This window comes from Meleagris gallopavo, chromosome 1 (genome assembly GCF_905368555.1).
Source record: "Meleagris gallopavo chromosome 1, MGAL_WU_HG_1.1, whole genome shotgun sequence".
NCBI lineage: Eukaryota > Metazoa > Chordata > Aves > Galliformes > Phasianidae > Meleagris > Meleagris gallopavo.
The window spans coordinates 120,971,817-120,990,969 of NC_139404.1; the positions used below are offsets into that span (position 1 = coordinate 120,971,817).

At 41.3% G+C, this 19,153-nt stretch overlaps 1 protein-coding gene across 4 annotated transcripts; it reads right to left on the reverse strand.

The window, feature by feature from the left end:
* Positions 1–4,151: 4,151 nt before the first annotated feature.
* Positions 4,152–12,884, reverse strand: TCEANC (transcription elongation factor A N-terminal and central domain containing). 4 transcript variants are annotated; one of them, XM_010726430.4, is made up of 3 exons: positions 12,757–12,884; positions 9,167–9,260; positions 4,152–5,352 (listed from the first exon to the last, which is right to left on the reverse strand). In XM_010726430.4, exon 3 carries the CDS (start codon positions 5,342–5,344, stop codon positions 4,265–4,267), a length of 1,080 nt encoding a protein of 359 aa, XP_010724732.1. In that variant the 5' UTR covers positions 5,345–5,352; positions 9,167–9,260; positions 12,757–12,884; the 3' UTR covers positions 4,152–4,264. The 4 variants fall into 4 exon arrangements, with proteins under 4 accessions (XP_010724732.1, XP_010724729.1, XP_010724739.1 ...); XM_010726427.4 differs by lacking the exon at positions 12,757–12,884 and adding an exon at positions 12,542–12,747; XM_010726437.4 differs by lacking the exon at positions 12,757–12,884 and adding an exon at positions 12,467–12,747.
* Between the last annotated feature and the right edge of the window lie 6,269 nt (positions 12,885–19,153).

Consider the following 19,153-nt stretch of genomic DNA (forward strand, 5'->3'; position numbering starts at 1 on the left):
ATCAAGAGGAATGGGTGATTATACGCTTAAGGGATGACCCTTTGAAACATCACTTTGCTCCAGCAGCTGTCACATGCTTTCGATCACAAGGATGAGGCAATCAGACTGGATCTGCCGCTTGCACAGTCATCTGGTGTTTGGATCAGATGTACAAAGGATTGGAAAACAAGATCTCCGTGTTATCAGAGGGAAATGCCTCCCACTGACAGCAGCACCCAGGCTAAAGGCAAATGTGATGACACTACAGGCATTCTTATATAACAAAGCTGGACTTTGAAAATGTTTAAGGACTTGTTTCCCGGGATTTGCTTTCATCCAGGACTGAAGTAAACCACAAGGAAGCGCTGGGTGGGCAGAAAATGGCATCTTGAAACGACTATTCTAGGATATAAGTTCTGGTCATTATTTTGTGATTTTAAAAGGAAAACAAAACAAACAACAAACAAACAAACAAACAAAAAAACACAGCTTTTGGATGTGGAGGAAATAGTTTTTATCTTCCAGGGATGCAGCTACAACCTGTATTTTTTCTGGAGAGAATGCTGGTTCTCAGGCATTTGGATCTGTTTGAAGAAGTTTTAAAATTTGAGTTAGGAACAAAATTCTTATGCTCTCATGGTGAGGTGTAGCTTTATTCTTTTTTCATAGAAATATGAAGGAATGTAGTAAATCTCAGGTACCCAAGGAGCACTGCTGGTGTTCAGGCCATTCAAAGAAGATAGGCCTGTCACACCTCAGCAGCAGGTTGAAGGAAATGACCATCTGAGATTTGTGTGGCCAGTTCACACTGAAATGGCTCTGATTTCAGACCCAGGTGGAAACACCACTCCATAATGGCACCACAGGCCTGGCTCCTACATCAGACCCACAGCCCTGGCTTGGCTTTGGCATGGCCTGTCCCCGTGGGTTGGCTGACACAACTGGCTGGGCCTGCCTTGGCAGGATGCTGTGGGCCTTCTTCTTAAGGTCTTTATCCATGCACCGTGCACTGCCGGCCTCATGAGCAGAATGAGGGTTGGTTTTATGCCACATTTTATCAACAGCAGAATGGCAAGCAGAGGACAGTGGGGGTTTTCATTCAAGGGAGTGTTCTGCATCAGCAAAGCCCTCGTGCAGCGCAGCCCATGAATGACGCTTTTTACCATCCGTAACTGGCAAGGAGACTTTGTCCCATCCTAGCAAGTGATGACCTTGCCTCAATAAAACATGACTGTGTCACCTCCTGTCTGAATCACAGCAGCAAAAATAAGGGGATATGAAGTCAGCTGCCTTTATTGTCCGCTAATACCACACTGTGGCAAGCCATCTCCCCCTAGCAAGTATCAAAGCAATCCTTATCTCCCCGAAGGATCATAATTTAACATATTTGTTCCTTATCAACAGTTATCAATGAGTAGCTAACCTTTTTTGCTAGCAGAAAAAAACAAACAAAAAAAACAACCTTTTCTTTTGTATGTACCATAGCAGACTGAAATGAAATAAACAACAGAAGTGCACTGTTTCCTTTTTGTTTTGGAAAGGAAGGAAGAGTTCTAAGCAACAAATGGCAGTAGAGCAATGTGCTACAGGAAAATGGTTGAGGGAAAAACCGAAGGCCCTCAGCAGGACAAAGTTAACTGCAGGGGATCTCCAGGAATGAGGTGTGCTGTCATGAACGCAGCTATTAACTCCCATTCATCAACTCCAATTAGGAGAATACCTCTCAGAAAAATGTGTGAATTTCATTGTTAATTTAGCTCCAGACTTCTTGAGAGACAGAAGTCTTGAAGGTACATGTTACTTAAACTTTGAGGGCAATCTGTATTTAATACTTCATTGCTACTACTCATAAGATAAAGGAAGTAGCTGTACTTAACAGTATTTCAGGGAAAACAAATAAAAAAATAAAAATAATGATTAAAAAAAATAACAACAAAAAAAGCGCACATGCTTCAGCCTTATTCTGCATTTATTTGTCTGATTGGACTCCCACTAATGCCATGCCCCTTTGTGGAGGAACATCATGGATATACCTAACAATCGGGAAAAAGCAATAGTCCCCGGTTCAAGAAGTTGAGAGATTTTTTTGCTATGGGGAACAAACCTAGAAGATCTCAATAACATAAATAAATTTCACTTTTCAAAGCTTCCTTTTTCTTCTTGTTTTGGGATTCTGACATTCCCTGTACTCCAGTAATCTCTACCCTCATGCTGGTGCACACAATGTCTGGTTGCAGGTTGACTCTTCAGTGCCAATTTGAGCCGAAACACATAATCTTATCCAGGCAAACATTTTAAGCTTGTGCAGTTACACAGTCCAGGTAGAGACAACATAACCTATTGACAGACTGCAGCCTGGAACAGTACTTTGCATAGTGAAACTGAGACCGCACCTTTTCAAATAAGAGCAAAGTCTGCATGACTCGCCTGAATGATTGTCTGCATGATTGCCACTCACATTTGGCACTTGCATGTCTGCAGAGTACTGATATGTAGCAGCACATGACACCACGGACACCTGTTTGTACTAAATCTTTTCAGTCATGAGGAGTGGATACAATCACAGATGGAAAAAATGAAGTGGTAATGAACTGTGTTAGGTGAAAATAACTGATGGTGTGAGATGATCAAGAAAGTAATAAAATAACTTGTGATTTCACATTCAGTTTCTCCAATTGCTAAATGCTAGATTTTCACACATTTATCAAAATGAGCTAGGTGTGAAACTGAAACTAGACAAGATTTTTCCACCAACGCTGGAACAAGGCCTTGTTTCCTATATATTTATATAACATAATTACAGCAGGCTTTCCTCATTCTCCCTGCCTCCCAGTGTTTTCTTTTCTTTTCCACCTGTACTTCCAGGCCTCTGTCTTGATCCAGATTGCAATCTAGTTCAGAAGCAGAATTATTTTGTGCCTGGCTTTAAGGTAGTATCAAGAACCTAGCAGCTATCTGTGTTATAGCAGTTTAAGCAGAACAAGTAACTCCTTGATAAAGCAAAGGACTCCAGCTTTTCTAGCAGGAACAGAAATTCTATTAATGATTACTGAGTTTCACAAAACCCCAGACAGCCTGTTCCATGCCCACCACCCTGTGGTGCAGCCCCTTTCCCTGACCCCCAGCTGCCCCTCCCCTGACACAGCTCCATGCCGTTCCCTCGGGCCCTGTCGCTGTCACACAGAGCAGAGCTCAGCACTGCCCCTCTGCTCCCTGTGAGGAGCTGCAGCTGCCATCAGGCCTCTCCTCAGCTCCTCTGCTCTGCACTGAGCCAACCAAGAGACCTCAATCGCACCTCATACAACTTACCCTTCAGACCGTACACCAGCTTCATTGCCCTCCTTTGGACGCTCTCTAACAGTTTCATTTCCTTCTTACATTGTAGCACCCAAACCCGCACCCAGTGCAGGAGGTGAGGCAGCACAGAGCGGGACAACCCCTCCCCTTGCCCAGCAGTGCCAGGCCTGGTGCACCCCGGGTATGGTTGGCCCTTTGGTCTGCCAGGGCACACTGCTGGCTCATGTTCAACTTGCCATAAACCTGAACCTTCTAGATCCCTTTCCATGGGGCTGCTTTCCAGCCTCTAGTTCAGCAGTCTGAACTTTCCCAGATGCAGAAACTTTCCCAGGTGCAGAATCCAGCACTTGCTCTGCTTGGTGATTGCCCAGCCATCTAATTTGTCAAGATCTCTCTGCAAGGCCTCTTCACCCTCAACGGAGTCAGCAGCTCTTCCCAGTTTAGTATCATCAGCAGACTTGCTCAAAACACCTCCTAGTTCTACATACAAATAATTTATGAAAACATTAAAGAGAACACAATTTAAAATGGAGCCCTGAGGAACTCCACTAGTGAGCAGCTACTATCCTGATGTAACTCCATTTACTATAACCCTTTGGGCCCATCCCACACATCACTTTATGTTTTTTATTTCACTGTATGCTGGGCATTTTGTTCAGAAGCATTCTGTGAGAAACAGTTTTGAAAGCTCCAATGAAAATGAAAAAGATGTCATCAAATGGCTTCCCTTCATCATCTAGATGGGTGTTCTTGTCATACAAAAAAATTGTTTGCTAAACAGGACCTTTTTTTTTTTTTAAACACATAGCCATACCACTTAAAAAACAAACAAACAAAAAAACACTTTCAGTAGATCTTCAAAAATAACTTAGCAATTTTAAAAAGTGCTTTTGCAATTTTTATTTGTGTCTACTGTTTCACACTATACAGTTTCAAGAGACATCTTCTCTTATCTGTGTTTTTAGTGACTTCTTAAAGTGAGTGAGCATCACAAACAAATCCATCTGCTGTGATACCATTGTTCTCCACATTCATTACAAATAACAAAGGTCAACATTTGTTCATCTGGATTTGTGTTTCGCACCCAGCCTGGAAGAAAGAGAGTTCCTCTGGCAATCATAGTGACAGTGCAATCAAATTTTTCACAGCGCCTACACTTTATTTTGCTTGTCTGTGTGCCATTAATAACTTGTGGAAGCTGATGTTCTTGAATAGAGGACTCTGTGTACAGGGCCCTGAGCTGTTTCAGTTCATCACTGGCCATTTCCATCACTGTCATCTCAGCAAAAGCCTTTGGACTCAAAGTCCCTGAAAAAAGGTTATGTTTTAAGTTGCAACTTTTAGGGTTCTTCAGGTTAGAGATTTTACTTCTGATACAATTTTTATACTTTCTGTCATTTTTAGAATGAAGAGCAAAAACATGTTCTTCAATTTCTTTAGACAGCTCTAGCCATTTATCAGTTTCTTCTTTGTCCTTGGCAGAACCAGTCAAAGCTTTATAAAGAAGATCTGTGCATTTACACCTCAGAGCTCTCATGTGATCCTGCTGCAAGCCTGCTTCATTAACAAGAGGTTTACAACCTTCATTATTAATGCATCCTTCCTCAAAAGCAGAAAGCTGATCTATGCTGCCTTCTGCATTGTTACTTACCACTTTTTTAATGGTTTGTGGTGGGACCAAAATTTTACAAGGGAGAGCATCTAATACTACCTGCTGACAAGGTCCTTCAGACAGCAACTGCTCTCCAGGAATCTCAAGATGTTCAGTTTTCTCACTCACACATACAGAAAGTGACTTCTTGACTTGCACTGACTGAAGATGGTTATTCTTGTAAAGTGCTTTCCATCTTGATAACAGCTGCTTTGCTTTCTTTTTCAGCTCTGCTGAAGGGCAGCTCTTTAGTACTCTGTATACAACCTTGACAACTTCAGTCCCCTGAAGATATTCTACAGTCATACTGACTTCTTCAAGCTCTCTAAAATGATCCTCAATATCTTGGAAATTGTTCTCAGAGAGTAGCTTTTCAATACAATGGATTCTGTATATAATATTTTTCTGGTCAGACATTTTTAAACCTGAAATAAGAAAAAAAACACAAAATGTTTTCTGCAATTATGACACCTATTACATCATTTTCTTTATATTATCACAAGTCTGTTTTTATCTTGTATGTTCTTTTACACTATCTTATTTGCATATACCACTGGTTTCGTCAACCTTTCCTTGAAATGGTTTATAGTGGAATTAGCAGAACAAACACAGAACCAAGGAAGCCAGATTCTGAGAAAGTGTAAGTGGGCATACTAGTCTAACTCAAGCAAGGAGTCTAACTAGTCTAACTCAAGCAAGCCCTTCTTTCTGCTGGCAGAAAGAACTTCTGCTGAGGCAGAGTTAACTATTCAAAATTAGGGCGTGAAACTAATTTTTAAGGAAAAAACAGTAATTTACCAAAAATCGCACCAAGAAAGACACTGCCAGCACAATAAAAATGTTGAATAAGAATTGTTTTTCTATGCACATACAGCAAAGCAGAAGTACCCACGGAAAGTCCCAGCTGCTACAAGAGATAAGTAACTACAAAGCCATTCTGTCAGCTGAGAGTACAGGTAGATTTTGTGGTGCTTAATGCATTAGCACTCATACCATTGGACTACCAAGGAGTTCTGAAATTCAGTGTTTTTCAGTGAAAGCAACAGATAAACACTCATTGATGTATAAAATCTGCTATCAGTTTATACTTTTTCCAAAACATTTAAAGGGAAACTTTATAAGCAACATATCATCCCCTCCTCACTCATAAGGCAGCAAAATATCAGAGTTTTTACAGGATTAGTGTCAACAGATTCAATTTCCTAAAAATGCTGTTTTTGGAGAATGTTTGTTTTTCCATTGCACAAATTATGAATGTATTAAAAATCTCATCCTTCCGCTGCAATAACTATTTGAATAACACAATGTCCTCACTGCTGAATACATTCTGTACTACCTTCCTGATAGTATCCAAGGGCAGATTTGTAGAAGTAAACACTGCAACTTATTTAATCTGAAAGTTACAAATTGCAACATGAAAATTTACCTCAAACCAAGCAAGATTCTGCTGCCATCTTTCCAAAATGTGCAAAATAATCTTTCTCAGGAAAAAAAAAAAAAAAAAAAAAAAGACTCTAAGTCTCAACTTCTGTGAATCTTTCAACATCTTTTCCCACTTTTCACTATTTCCAAGCATCTGACTACAAATAAACATGCAAGTTGCAGTAATACAGAATATCAGAAAAAAAATCACACTTTTTTTTTTTTTTAAACAGACATCACAGTAACTACACCCTAATTTGGCAAGATCTTTTTCATAAATTGTTCTAAGTATTGAGATGTTTGATTATCTGTTCTATCTGTTGTCTTGATTTTAATAAAACATGCAAGTTCCAATTAAGGTTAACTTCTATTACAGACAGATGAGATATATGAGGACTGATTCTTCATTTCAGACTTTTTCCTCAAGCTTTTCTTATTTCAAAAGAATAAAACTACCAAGTAAATGTAGGAATGGAGTCTAACAAAAAATACCTAAATGATTTTTTTTCAAGAACTTATTGAAGATATCAAAATTTTCAGGTGTTCTGATGAGCTTTTAAGTATCACCACAACCTAATATGAGTAATCTGTACAACTAATGAACAGGAAATAGCTGAACATATTTTATTAGAAGCTATAAAGCTAAGGTTAAGAACTACTCTGCAGTACTATTAAGCAAGTGATACTAATGTAACTTAATGGATCTTAAGCCCCAAATCACACTCTGGCTCCTACATGACCCATGATCACCAGCAATACTGAAACCTTTCACTTCTAATGCAAGAGACCATGCGTTCTCTCTCTTTCAAAATCATCTCTTCACAGCTGCTAACAGAGAGGCACATCAGACTGGTAAACTTTTATAACATGTCCATATCATTGCTCTTTCCCTTTCTAGCTCTGTTATTATGTTACAGTTTGATCATCAAGACCGCTCAAAAACAGTAACACCTAGAAACTGATTTAAAAACAGTGACATGTGCAAACACCTAATTGCTACTTTTGCAAATTCTTAAAAGTTAAAGACACATCACATGTATCCTAGTGCTGATACATGTATTGTCTTACAGCAACAGCATTATTAAAGCACGCTTCCATATATTCTGACTGGCGTTAAATGGAAAGAGAAAAAGAAATTTCAGAAAGCAGGGTTTTAGGGCTTGAATGAGATTTCCTTCTGATTATTGAAAAGCGCTTTCAAAAAGATGCCTAGTGCACTGCTATACACAAACATTACTAACATTATTCTCCTGGTGCTGAACAGAATTAAACGTGTAGACACACTAAAAGGTGCGTTGTGACCATGTGTTCTCTTTTCATATGATTTAGTCTTCTGTACCTGACAAAAATGTGTTGGCTGAAGTTGCATACATCCTGACCCTATAAAAAGTCACTTGCACTTAGAAACTGAAGCCAGCTACACACAGTCACAGTGTGGGAATTCACACAGTGTGTTTGAAGGAACTCAAGTACATTTCTTGCACCATCACTATTTCCATGATGAAATCTCCCAAGAAGGGGAGAAGAAGAGAGGGAAGAGAGACAGCTGGATAATTTGCACATTTTGCAGCTTTCAGTTGTACTGTGCATGCCAGAAATAAGTCTAAACATTAGGTAGGGCCTTGGAGCTCAAAAGAAAAGGAGAAAGACAAGAAAGTGAGCATCGACTTTCATTATGTTTCTACAAGCACAGACTACAGACCAGCCTGACCTCCATAGCAAATGCTGTCTGCTTTCACTTCACTTGTCTTTAAACAGTTCATTCTTGCCTAACACTTTGAAGTTTTGTGAGAGCTCAATGTTGTCTATAACAGAAATTATTTTACTAAAGTAGTTTCAGAAACAGAGAAAAAACAGAGATACACTTTTTCAAATATATTTGTTAAACTGCCATAATGAAAAGCACATAGAGTTGAATCCTTCCTCATTTGTCCTGGTATCCAACCACAGAGTCTGTAAGAGTGGAGAGAGATGTTTTCTTAAGCAGGGTGACCATGGTTACAGCAGGACAGCTTCCCATCTCTCAAACATTCAGCAGCTGACATTAGAAGATGATGATCTGCTGGTATATACTGCTTTTCATGCAGTCTAGGGCAGAGGCAAGGACACTGTTAAATGCTCAAACAGTACAACTGCCCCATGCCTCAGATTCAGCTCTGCTCCTTCTAATGCATGCCACTTCCAATGTAATTTTCTTCAGTGCTTGCAACTATCTATACACATTATGTATTATGTTACGCATACAGCAAAATTTACTTACCCAAATGCAAGACAGCCTTGTGTATTTTCAACATTTAGTATGCAGCATAAACTACATACATTTTATTTTGGTTTATTTATTTCAATTTTAGTGCACTGGCATGTATGTACAGTGAGGAAAAGCCACATGGATAGGAGCCTGCCATATATAAACTACAGAACTTTCCTATCTCCCACTCAGTGTATTCATGACTACGGACATACAAAGAAATTCCCCCATACAGTGCTTTGGTGATAATTCATCCATGCATACACTTATCCTTTGTGACAAAGGTGTTTTTGTATTCTTTTTAGCCTTCTAGTAGTCTGTCTTGGACTGTATTAAATATAATATATACATTCTACCTTAGGACTTTTCCCACACTAATGCAGTGATTAAGTTCCTAGAAATTCTAAGATCTCCATTGTCGTGCATTTACTTTTTCAAGTTTATCCAATAGCAAATTCAAGTAAAGGTTATGGTAGCAGTTAAACAAAAATGGATAACAGAATGTGGGCATGAAAATTTGAAAGTTTAAAACTAATTTTGGAAATTCAGTTAGCTATTAAACTACTCACATTTATGTCCAAACAATCACTTCCAAGGAAGTGCTTTCCTCAGCTCGTATGACAAACAGCAAGGAGAACTGGGTGACCTTCCTACTCAGCAAAGCTATGGAAGAGGAAAAAAAACACATCAAAACACATGACAAGAACAGAATTGAAATCTGTAACTAACATCAGTGGAGTGGGATATTCATCGGCTGCAAGCAGAAACACAAGAAACATCTAGCAGAGAAACAACCAAATAAAAGTAATAAATATGCCTTCATCCATGACAAATGAGAAGGAGGTTTCTGAGGGAAAAGCATTTTTGGAATGACACTGGTTTGCTGTTTGTATCTGGTTTTCAAAGGACCTTAAAATACTTCAAGCTGAAAAGTGATACATACCCATAAAGTACTCCACTACCTAGACAATCATAAATTTCATCTCAGCTTCCATATTAAAAGGCAGTATGATGAGAACTAAAAAACATTGTTTATGCACTGCTGCTCTGTAAATCAAGTGGCAACTGGATTTTAATCCTCAAGACTGATGTTGAGAACAAGCACTAAGCCAGCACATTTTATAACTTCTAGCTTCCTTCAAAGGTTGAGGCAGAGTGCTTAACACAGGGAATCCTGCATAGCATTTCATATTAAGTCAGTATGTCAAGGAACATTTCTAGAACCAACACATGAGAAAATTCCCTCAGACTATTGCATGTTTTCCATGTTCTTAGAAAGAGAAACAAAGAATTACTGATGCAGTGGTAACACTGGAGGGCATTTTCTAGCCAAACTTCACACTGAACCAAAGCAGAGTAAGCCTGAGTTCTTTCTTACTCACACTCCTATTCCTTGAACACTGATGTTCTGCTTTATAACAGGGTTTTAATGTTTTGCAGCATAATGGCAAGATCAAAAATCCGCAGCCTATGTTCCTCTCCCAGGCACATGAATGCTTTGTTACTTTGTAGATGGAATTCTGCAAGCCTGTTCTAAGCTAGGCAACAGACAGATAACCTGCACACTTCAAGGGGTTGTTGTTTTCTGCTGTCAGACATGCAAAAGCACTGTTTGAAACAAGTTACTTGGCAAATAGGAAAACAGAAGTTAAAACGACTCTTGGCAGTCAAATATCCATCATTCTCCCTAGTTCTGAAGCTCACACAACAAAACTTAAACACCTCTCTGGGGTGTGCCAAAGAGGTGGCGGATGCCCCCTCCCCAGATGTGTTTCAAGGCCAGGCTGGATGGGGCTTTGAGCAACTTGGACTAGCAGGAGATGTCCCTGCCTACAGCAGGAGGCTGGAACTAGATGATCTTAAAGGTCCCTTCCAAACCAAACCATTCTGTGATTCTGTGATATTATGAAGTGTCCTGCCAAAGCTGTCTTGGCAGCTCAGCCGCTAAATGAAGACCACAGTCACAGAACAACAGAATCATAGAATCATCAAGGCTGGAAAAGACCTTCAAGATCATCTAGTCCACCTACCACCAATATTTCTCAACTAAACCATGTCCCTCAGTACAACATCTAAACGTTTCTTGAACACCTCCAGGGACGGTGACTCCACCACATTCTGAAGGGTTCTGAAGTGTTTCACGTTGTTAGCTGCAGTTTTAAATGGGAAAATATTTTACCACTTGAGGGAGCTGTAGTACAGCAAACCCATGCAGACTTGTGAAATAAGTGCATAATGAGAAAATCCAGCCCAAGGGAGGAAACAATTTCCCTATGGCCTTTAGGAAATTTTACATTTTTAGAGCACCTATTTGCATAAAATTTGGAAAATAAACCTCCCAAAAACAAACAAACAAAAAGAACAAAAAACCATCCTGTATCCCCACAGGCGCCTGGTCACAGACTGGAGGGAAGGCTATAATCCCTCATCCAGTCTTTGTGCCACACAGTTTTTTCATCTGACATTTAAAAAAATCAGAATTTTACTGCTTTCCTACTTGACTTAATGCAAATGTTACTGAACAAACATTGGTAATGAGTCACTGTGCATACAAGAATTAGCAATGGTGATCAATAGAGATCTAACAAGTCAGTCTGCTCTTAAGGGGAAAACAAACAAACAAAAAAAGCAGGCTACCTCAGGTTTGAAACACAGTCATCCTAAAACATCATGCTGAATCAGAAGTTTTTAAAAATGAAAACCACCGCATGGGGAAAAACAAACAAAAAAAACAGTGTGAGAGATTTTCTGCTAAGTAATCATAGAATCATCACAGAATCATAGAATGGCCTGGATTGAAAAGGACCACAGTGATCACCTAATTTCAACCCCCTTGCTATGTGCAGGGTTGCCAACCAACAGACCAGGCTGCCCAGAGCCACATCCAGCCTGGCCTTGAACGTCTCCAGGGATGGGGCATCCACAACATCTCTGGGCAACCTGTTCCAGTGCGTCACCACCCTCTGAGTGAAAGACTTCCTCTTAATATCTAACCTAAATCTCCACTCTCTGTTCAAAAACTAAGGAGCTAACCCTTGGGAAAAAACCCACCCTCTCCAAAATCATTTGGGGTAAGTGCCTTGCTTCAGCCATACATCTCCACAGATTCAAAACCATAGTCTACCTTTCTTTAGTGCAGCCAACTTCCTCTGATAAACCAAGACAAAATAAAAATGCATCCAAGAAAGTATAGAGAATATCTTGGAAAGGCAGAGCAGGCACAGCATCAATCTTCTCCTTTGTCCCTACCTGAGATGCAGATGATTTTTCCTCAAAGAATTCTATGCAGTTGGAAGAAAACCCAGATTATAGGCAAGGCAAAAATCAGAAACAGCCAAGTGTTCCTAACAGTGAAACAAATTTTCCTCAAAAAAAAAACATGGTCAGTGTTATAGCTGAGATGGTGCATAGCACAGTCCTGAAAAAACAACCAGATTTCTTGCCTTGAGCAACCTAAATTCCATATACATACACACACACACACACACGAGATCAAATGTCATTTTAAACTCAAAGCCTAAGAGGAAATTGGAGAATTTTCATAGCTGGCCTTGAAACCCAAAAACATTTATTCATCTCTTCTAAAGTGGGAGAACAGATTTCAAAGATTTCTGCAATAAATCATATTCCAGGGCTTTGAAATGAAAGCAAAAATCAGAGCTCTTCCTGCCCCTTCTCAGCAGAAACTGCCTTCTACTCCCCCCCCCCCCAAGACTTATGAATTTTAGAGGAATCCATCTTCAATGCACAGCCACATTAATAAATCAGAGTTAATACAATTAACCCTCCCCCCCCGGCCCTGGCTCCGGCCCTGGCTCTGGCCCTGGCCCGGGCCCGGGCCCGGGTCCCACCGCCTCCTTCAGCCTCACTTCTGGGCAACACCGGCAAGCAGAGAGCTGTGCCGCTGGGGAATACGCAGCACTACGGACCCCGTACCCCGTTACCTCCGCGCTGGGCCTCAACGCGGCGCAGCCCTCCCCGCCTCCCGGGCAACGCTGTGTTTCGCCATGTCTGCAAGCGGCGATCCGCTGCGGGCAGCGCGGCCTGCTGCCGGCGGGATCCGGGGCTGGCCAGGCCGTGGGCTTTCCTCTTTTGCATGCATTGTACGCAGAGAATTCACAGTGATTATGGGAAAGATGCGTATTTCTGGCACACTTACAGATGTAATGATGGGGTTTATTCTCAATTACAGCGAAAACTCGTATGATTTTTACGTAAACGCTCTTGGTTCTATTCACTGACGTGGCCTGCGCTGCCCTCTGCTGACAAGAAAGTTCCTACCTCGTACCAAGGACGCTTACAGGCACACTTTTTATAAGTACTTAAGGGATGGAATGCTGTTGCATGTATTTCACTCAGCTGGTTACGCAGTTGAGGTCAGACTTCCTTTTTTGCATTGTTTTTGTGGCTCACGCAGCAACAAAATCTGGGACAAAGCCTATCCCAACGAGTCCAAAGCTTTACAGAAGAGGAGACAGATAGCATGGCTTTTCAGAACTGGCACAGACTTACTTCGGCAGGGAAGACTCAAGGAGCATGACTTGCCCCTTGTGATGAGTCTTCCCAGGAATGGAGATCAGAACAAAGGAAGCCATTATTTGAGGCAGGTTCCTCACTCACAGCCTTCTCCATTAAACCATCTTTGCTCTAATGAATTGTTGTTCCAGAGACAATAGGGCCTGGAGCACCTCTCTTATGAGGAAAGGCTGAGTCACCTGGGTCTGTTCAGCCTTGAGAAAAGAAGACTGAGAGGGGATCGGATCAATGTCTATGAATACCTAAGGTGAAGGAAGCAAAGGGATTAGGCCAGACTCTTTTCAGCAGTATGTGGTGATAGGACAAGGGGAAATGGCCACAAACTGAAGCATAGGAAGTTCTATGCAAATGTGCATAAAATCATCTTCACAGTAAGGGTGACAGAGCACTGGATCAGGTTGCCAAGAGAGGTTGTGGATTCTCCTTCTCTGGAGATGTTCAAGACCCACGCCTACCTGTGCAACCTGGTCTAGGGAGCCTGCTTTGGCAGGGGGGTTGGATCTCTAGAGGTCCATTCTAGGCCCTACAATTCTGTGATTCTGTAATAAAGCTTTCTCAGTTACTCCTGAAGTAAACCAAAAGATAAACATGATACACTTGTTATATTCATATACTTGTGTAATGGTATATATACATATATTTGTATTTTTGCAGGGTTTTCCAGGATAAAATCAGCGCTACCGTAACAGCTTGCTTTCCTTGAGATTTCAATGTTGGTTGTGCTTAGTATCAACTTCTCTAAAAAGAATAGACTTCTAGTCAGCAACGTGAGATACTCTACCAGCTGATAAATTGTTAAATATCCACAGAAATAGTTGGAAAAATGTTGGTTAGATAATTAGTGAATGGTTAATCCATGCCATCAAACAAGAAACCTGGAAAACTGCCACAATGATTACTTTATTAATTTAGATGTACATTTATGAGTTTGCAGTTCCTGAAAACAGAACAATAACAGAATCATAGAACAATGCAGTTCCTTTTAATGAAATGAAAATCTTCCTTCTAACAGTTTTGAAGATGTAGTGTATTGATAAGTCATTACAGTGAAATTTTGCATGGATGTAATCCCATTCACAAAAAATTTATAGTGAAATTATTTGAAGGAAAATATGTATGAATTTCTTTAAAGCTTCTTTCTTCAATTTGTTTTCCAAAGGATATGCTTTATTCTGTCCTTATTATTTCCTGTTCTTGGAATTGTAACAATTGCCTCTTCAGAACAGCTCAGACAATATGTGTTCTGGCAGAAGGACTGGTGGACAGGCATTTCCTGTAAAATCCCTAGACACAAGCACTGAAGCTGTGGTTTGAACTTTCTGAAATCTTGCATCCAGGTAATGGGAGCAGCTGTTTCCAATGAAGTGGAATTGGGGAGATTGTATCCTTCCTGAAGACCTAAAAGAGAACTGGCAAGTGGTCACTTGGTAAAAGCGCTTCTAGTGGGGGAGGCAAACTCAAGTTCTGCTCTTGGTAACAACAGAGTAGATCAAAGTGTTTGTAGTGAAATCAGAAGAGTACAAAACATAGCTGAGAACAGCTATACAAGCTACACAAACATGGCTGAGAACAGAATTTGTCTCCATATTTTCAGCAGAAAGCTTAAGCACCAAAGTTGTGATAAATGGTAAAAAAGTGCCCTTGCTTCCTGACTGAAAATCAAGAAATGGCAGAATTACAAACACTGATACAAAAGATAACATTAATCACATAGAGAATTATAATCTTCACTATTATTATTAATACCTCTTACAGCATTTTCTGTAGGTTTGCAAAGCGTTGAATTGGCTGCAGTGTACTTTTGTATTAAATCTCTCTGATAATATGACTGTAAAAGCCAAATGGGAGGTGGCAAAAGTTCAGACACTCTTCCTTATCATAGCTGAATAAATTGATTTGTTCAGAATTATGGAACAGACGCTAAAATCTTATTAGAGCATTTCCTCCCTAGGAAGAATTAGATCACATTATTCTTGGAAATCTAGAAAGCCAAGGATGATTAGTTATGGCTCTGAGCAATTAAGAAGGACTTCCCGCCCAAGATGGGCTGCTGTTATGGAAACAATGTTCCTTGAGTAACAGGCCAACAGCAGAAAGCACAGAGACCAGTGCTGCAACTAGTCTGCAACTGGTAAAGCTGGTTGTGTGGAGGGCTTCTATCAGAATATTCTGCCGTGGTTTTAAAGGTTTGTTTCCAACTGCTTGAGTTTCCATGTGTATCCTGAATGGCCAATATATTGATCCCTCAGTCTGGCACTGGCAGGAGATGTTATGTTATGAGAAGCCGGATATGAGCCAGCAGTGTGCTCTTGCAGCCCAGAAGGCCAACTGTGTTCTGGGCTGCATTAAAAAAGGGGTGGCCAGCAAGGAAAGAGAGGTGATAGTCCTCCTCTACTTAGCTCTTGCGAGGTCCCACCTGCAGTACTGCATCCAGGCCTGGGGCCTTCAGTACAGGAATGATGCAGAGCTCTTGTATCGGGCTCAGAGGAGGGCCATTAAGATGGTCAGAAGGCTGGAACACCTCTCCTATGAGGAAAGGTTGAGGAAATTGGGATTGTATAGCTGGAGATGAGAAGGCTCTGAGAAGACCTCACTGTGGCCTTCCAGTACTTGAAGGGAGCATATAAACAGGAGGAGGGGGAACAACTTTTTACATGGGTTGATAGTGATAGGACAAGAGGGGGGATGGTTTTCAACTAAGACAAAGGAGATTTAGGTTATATATTAGAAGGAAGTTTTTCACTCAGAGGGTGGTGATACACCGGAACAGGTTGCCCAGAGATGTTGTGGATGCCCCATCCCTGGAGGCATTCAAGGTCGGGCTGGTTGTGGCTGCTCTGGGCAGCCTGGTCTGTTGGCTGGCAACCCTGCATATAGCAAGGGGGTTGAAATTAGATGATCATTGTGGTCCTTTTCAACCCAGGCCATTCTATGATTCTATGATTCTATGATTCTATGAAATTTTTGCAATTGTATCTATCTCTCAAATACAACAGATACTAGCCAGATGAGGTACGTGTCTCCTGACAGGGAAATGTAAATAAAAAAGAATACTTTTAACTTTGCATGCAATTTGAGTAGAAGTATGCAATTATATCTATCTCAATGTAAAGCTCTCAAAATCATTTCCATCTTGTATAGAATGCAGCTGGGATAGCATGAAAAGCAGAACATAATACTTTCAAAATGGCTTATTTAGTAATTTAATTGATTGATTAGGATACCAAGTCTTATAGTAAAAATCTGGTCAGAGAGCAGTAAAAGCAGGCCCAATAATATACTCCACTGTATTCCTGAGTTCAAGGTTGCAGTCATCTCTTCTGTGTATTTTGTGCCAGTGATGGAAATCATGTATGTCTTAGAGGAGCTGCTCCTGTTTGAAGGCACAGTCCTGTACTCTGAGGATTTTCTGTAGTGAGGGAAGGTGCAGAACTTAGAATGGGGTTGATGCACATACACCGAACTGTGTTACATTAATGAGGGATATTTCCCATCTATTCCCATTCTCTTTGACAGCAGGAGAACCAATACACAGTGGGGATGCCATACTGCCAGGAAGACATAAAATTTAATTACTGGGATGATCTATGAAGAAATTTCTTACAGAGGCAGTGAGGTCTCAGAAAGCAATCTAGGTGACTTACATATCACTTAGATGTTAAGGTAAGTATTGGCTCAGGGTACTGAACTTGAAATTAATAGTTGCCTTTTTTTTTTCTGCTATACATTCACTGCTAACCATTCTGATGCTGTTTGATCAAAAAATTGTTTTGTGAGCCCATGGGTCACTGACTTGTACAGTAGTCTTGAAATGGTAATGGAAGTTAAAGAAGGGAGCTCCCAATTGTGATGACCATGGATAGGGAATCAGCAAGTAAATCAACTACAGAGTAATCCTATGTTTACCACTTCAGGATTTGGTGGACAGCAATATCAGAATGGGAAGTAGCTGAACAGGCCTCTGAGCAACCTGATCGAGCTGTAATTCCTGTTCATTGCAGGGGAGTTGGACAAGATGACCTTTAAAGGTCCCTTCCAACTCAAATAATTCTATGTTTCTATGAAAAATGTATGGGAGCTGGATGTGGAGATGGAGCATTTGCATACTTATTGCATTTTTCAGTGCAAGTAAGAATTTCACAGGAAAATGCAGTTATTCTCAGATCATTGTCCTTAGAGGTAACAGCTAGTTTAGAACCCTGACTATGTGGATGTAGTGATGAATATTTATTACTAGTTGGCTACTTTGCAGTCACCCACAATTTATTTTCCCATCCTACTTTGTAGCACTCAGTATCACAAGTTGCTTTGAAGACAGCTTTAGGTTTGACTTTCTTGAGCAATGAAGGTAAAATCTGTCACTTTGCTGTTCACATTTTTACTGACCATTTTCAGTATGTCTGTGTCAGCAGTTTACGGGCTGGTTCGGCCCGGTTCCGTGACTAGAAGGGCGGAGGGATCCGCGGATCCGCGCCCCCGGAAAAGGAAAATAGGGGACCCCGGAATAATTGAAAACAGTGGCAACAATCTGAGGTGAAACAAACTAATTTAATTTTATAAGGAGAAAGAGAGAGAGAGTGTGTGAAATTTAAGGTGGATCGGCCTCACCACAATCCTGAGATGAGAAGTGCAGCCAGAGAAGCGCAGGCAGAGAAGCGCAGGCAGAGAAGCGCAAGCAAAGCAGCGCAGGCAAAGAAGAGAGCATCAGGTGACCTTGCCAGGAGTTATATCTCCTCGCTGACCGCAAAGCCCCCTGGAGAAATGTAGCTCTTCTTCTCCTCCGGACAGGCACCCAGAACTTGAGCATCAGCAGTCAAACCCCCAGTGCATTGCATGATGTTATGATGTGGAATACTGATAACGAAAAATCATGAAACCATGACAGTCTGTAGCAGAGATCATAGCACAACACACAATTACACAGAACCACAGGGATTGGAAGGGACCTAGGGACCTCAAGAGATCATTATGTCCAACCCCCTGGTAAAGCAGGTACTCTACAATAAGTTGCACAGGTAGGCATCTAGCTCCATAGGAGAAGACTCCACAACCTCTCTGGGCAACCTGTTCCACAGTGTTCCATCACCCTTACCATAAAGAGGTTCTTCTGCATGTTAGTACAGCAAGTTTTAAGCCTATACTCCTTGTGCTATCGCTAAACACCATCAAGAAGAGCCTGGCCTCATCCATTGGCCTCCCACCTCCCTCAAGATCATGCAATCATAGAATGGCCCAGGTTGAAAAGGATCTCAAAGATCATACAGCTTCAAGCCCCCTGCTTTGGCCAGAGTCGCCAACCAAGAGACCAGGCTGCCCAGAGCAGCCACAACCAGCCCGACCTTGAATGCCTCCCAGGGATGGGGCATCCACAACATCTCTGGGCAACCTGTTCTGGTGTGTCACCACCCTCTGAGTGAAAAACTTCCTTCTAATATATAACCTAAATCTCCCTTGTCTTAGTTGAAAACCATCCCCCCTCTTGTCCTATCACTATCAACCCATGTAAAAAGTTGTTCCCCCTCCTCCTGTTTATATGCTCCCTTCAAGTACTGGAAGGCCACAATGAGGTCTTCTCAGAGCCTTCTCTTCTCCAGCTATACAATCCCAATTTCCTCAACCTTTCCTCATAGGAGAGGTGTTCCAGCCTTCTGACCATCTTAATGGCCCTCCTCTGAGCCCGATACAAGAGCTCTGCATCATTCCTGTACTGAGGGCCCCAGGCCTGGATGCAGTACTGCAGGTGGGACCTCGCAAGAGCTAATTAGAGGAGGACTATCACCTCTCTTTCCTTGCTGGCCACCTCTTTTTTAATGCAGCCCAGAACACAGTTGGCCTTCTGGGCTGCAAGAGCACACTGCTGGCTCATATCCGGATTCTCATCCACCAGGACCTCCAGAATATTCATGAACATTTATGTGATCCCACGTCAGCCCTCCTTTCCCCAGAATGAACAGATTCGGGTCCCACCATGTCTCATGTGTGATTGCAATGACATCACACCCCTGTAAGCACACACAGAT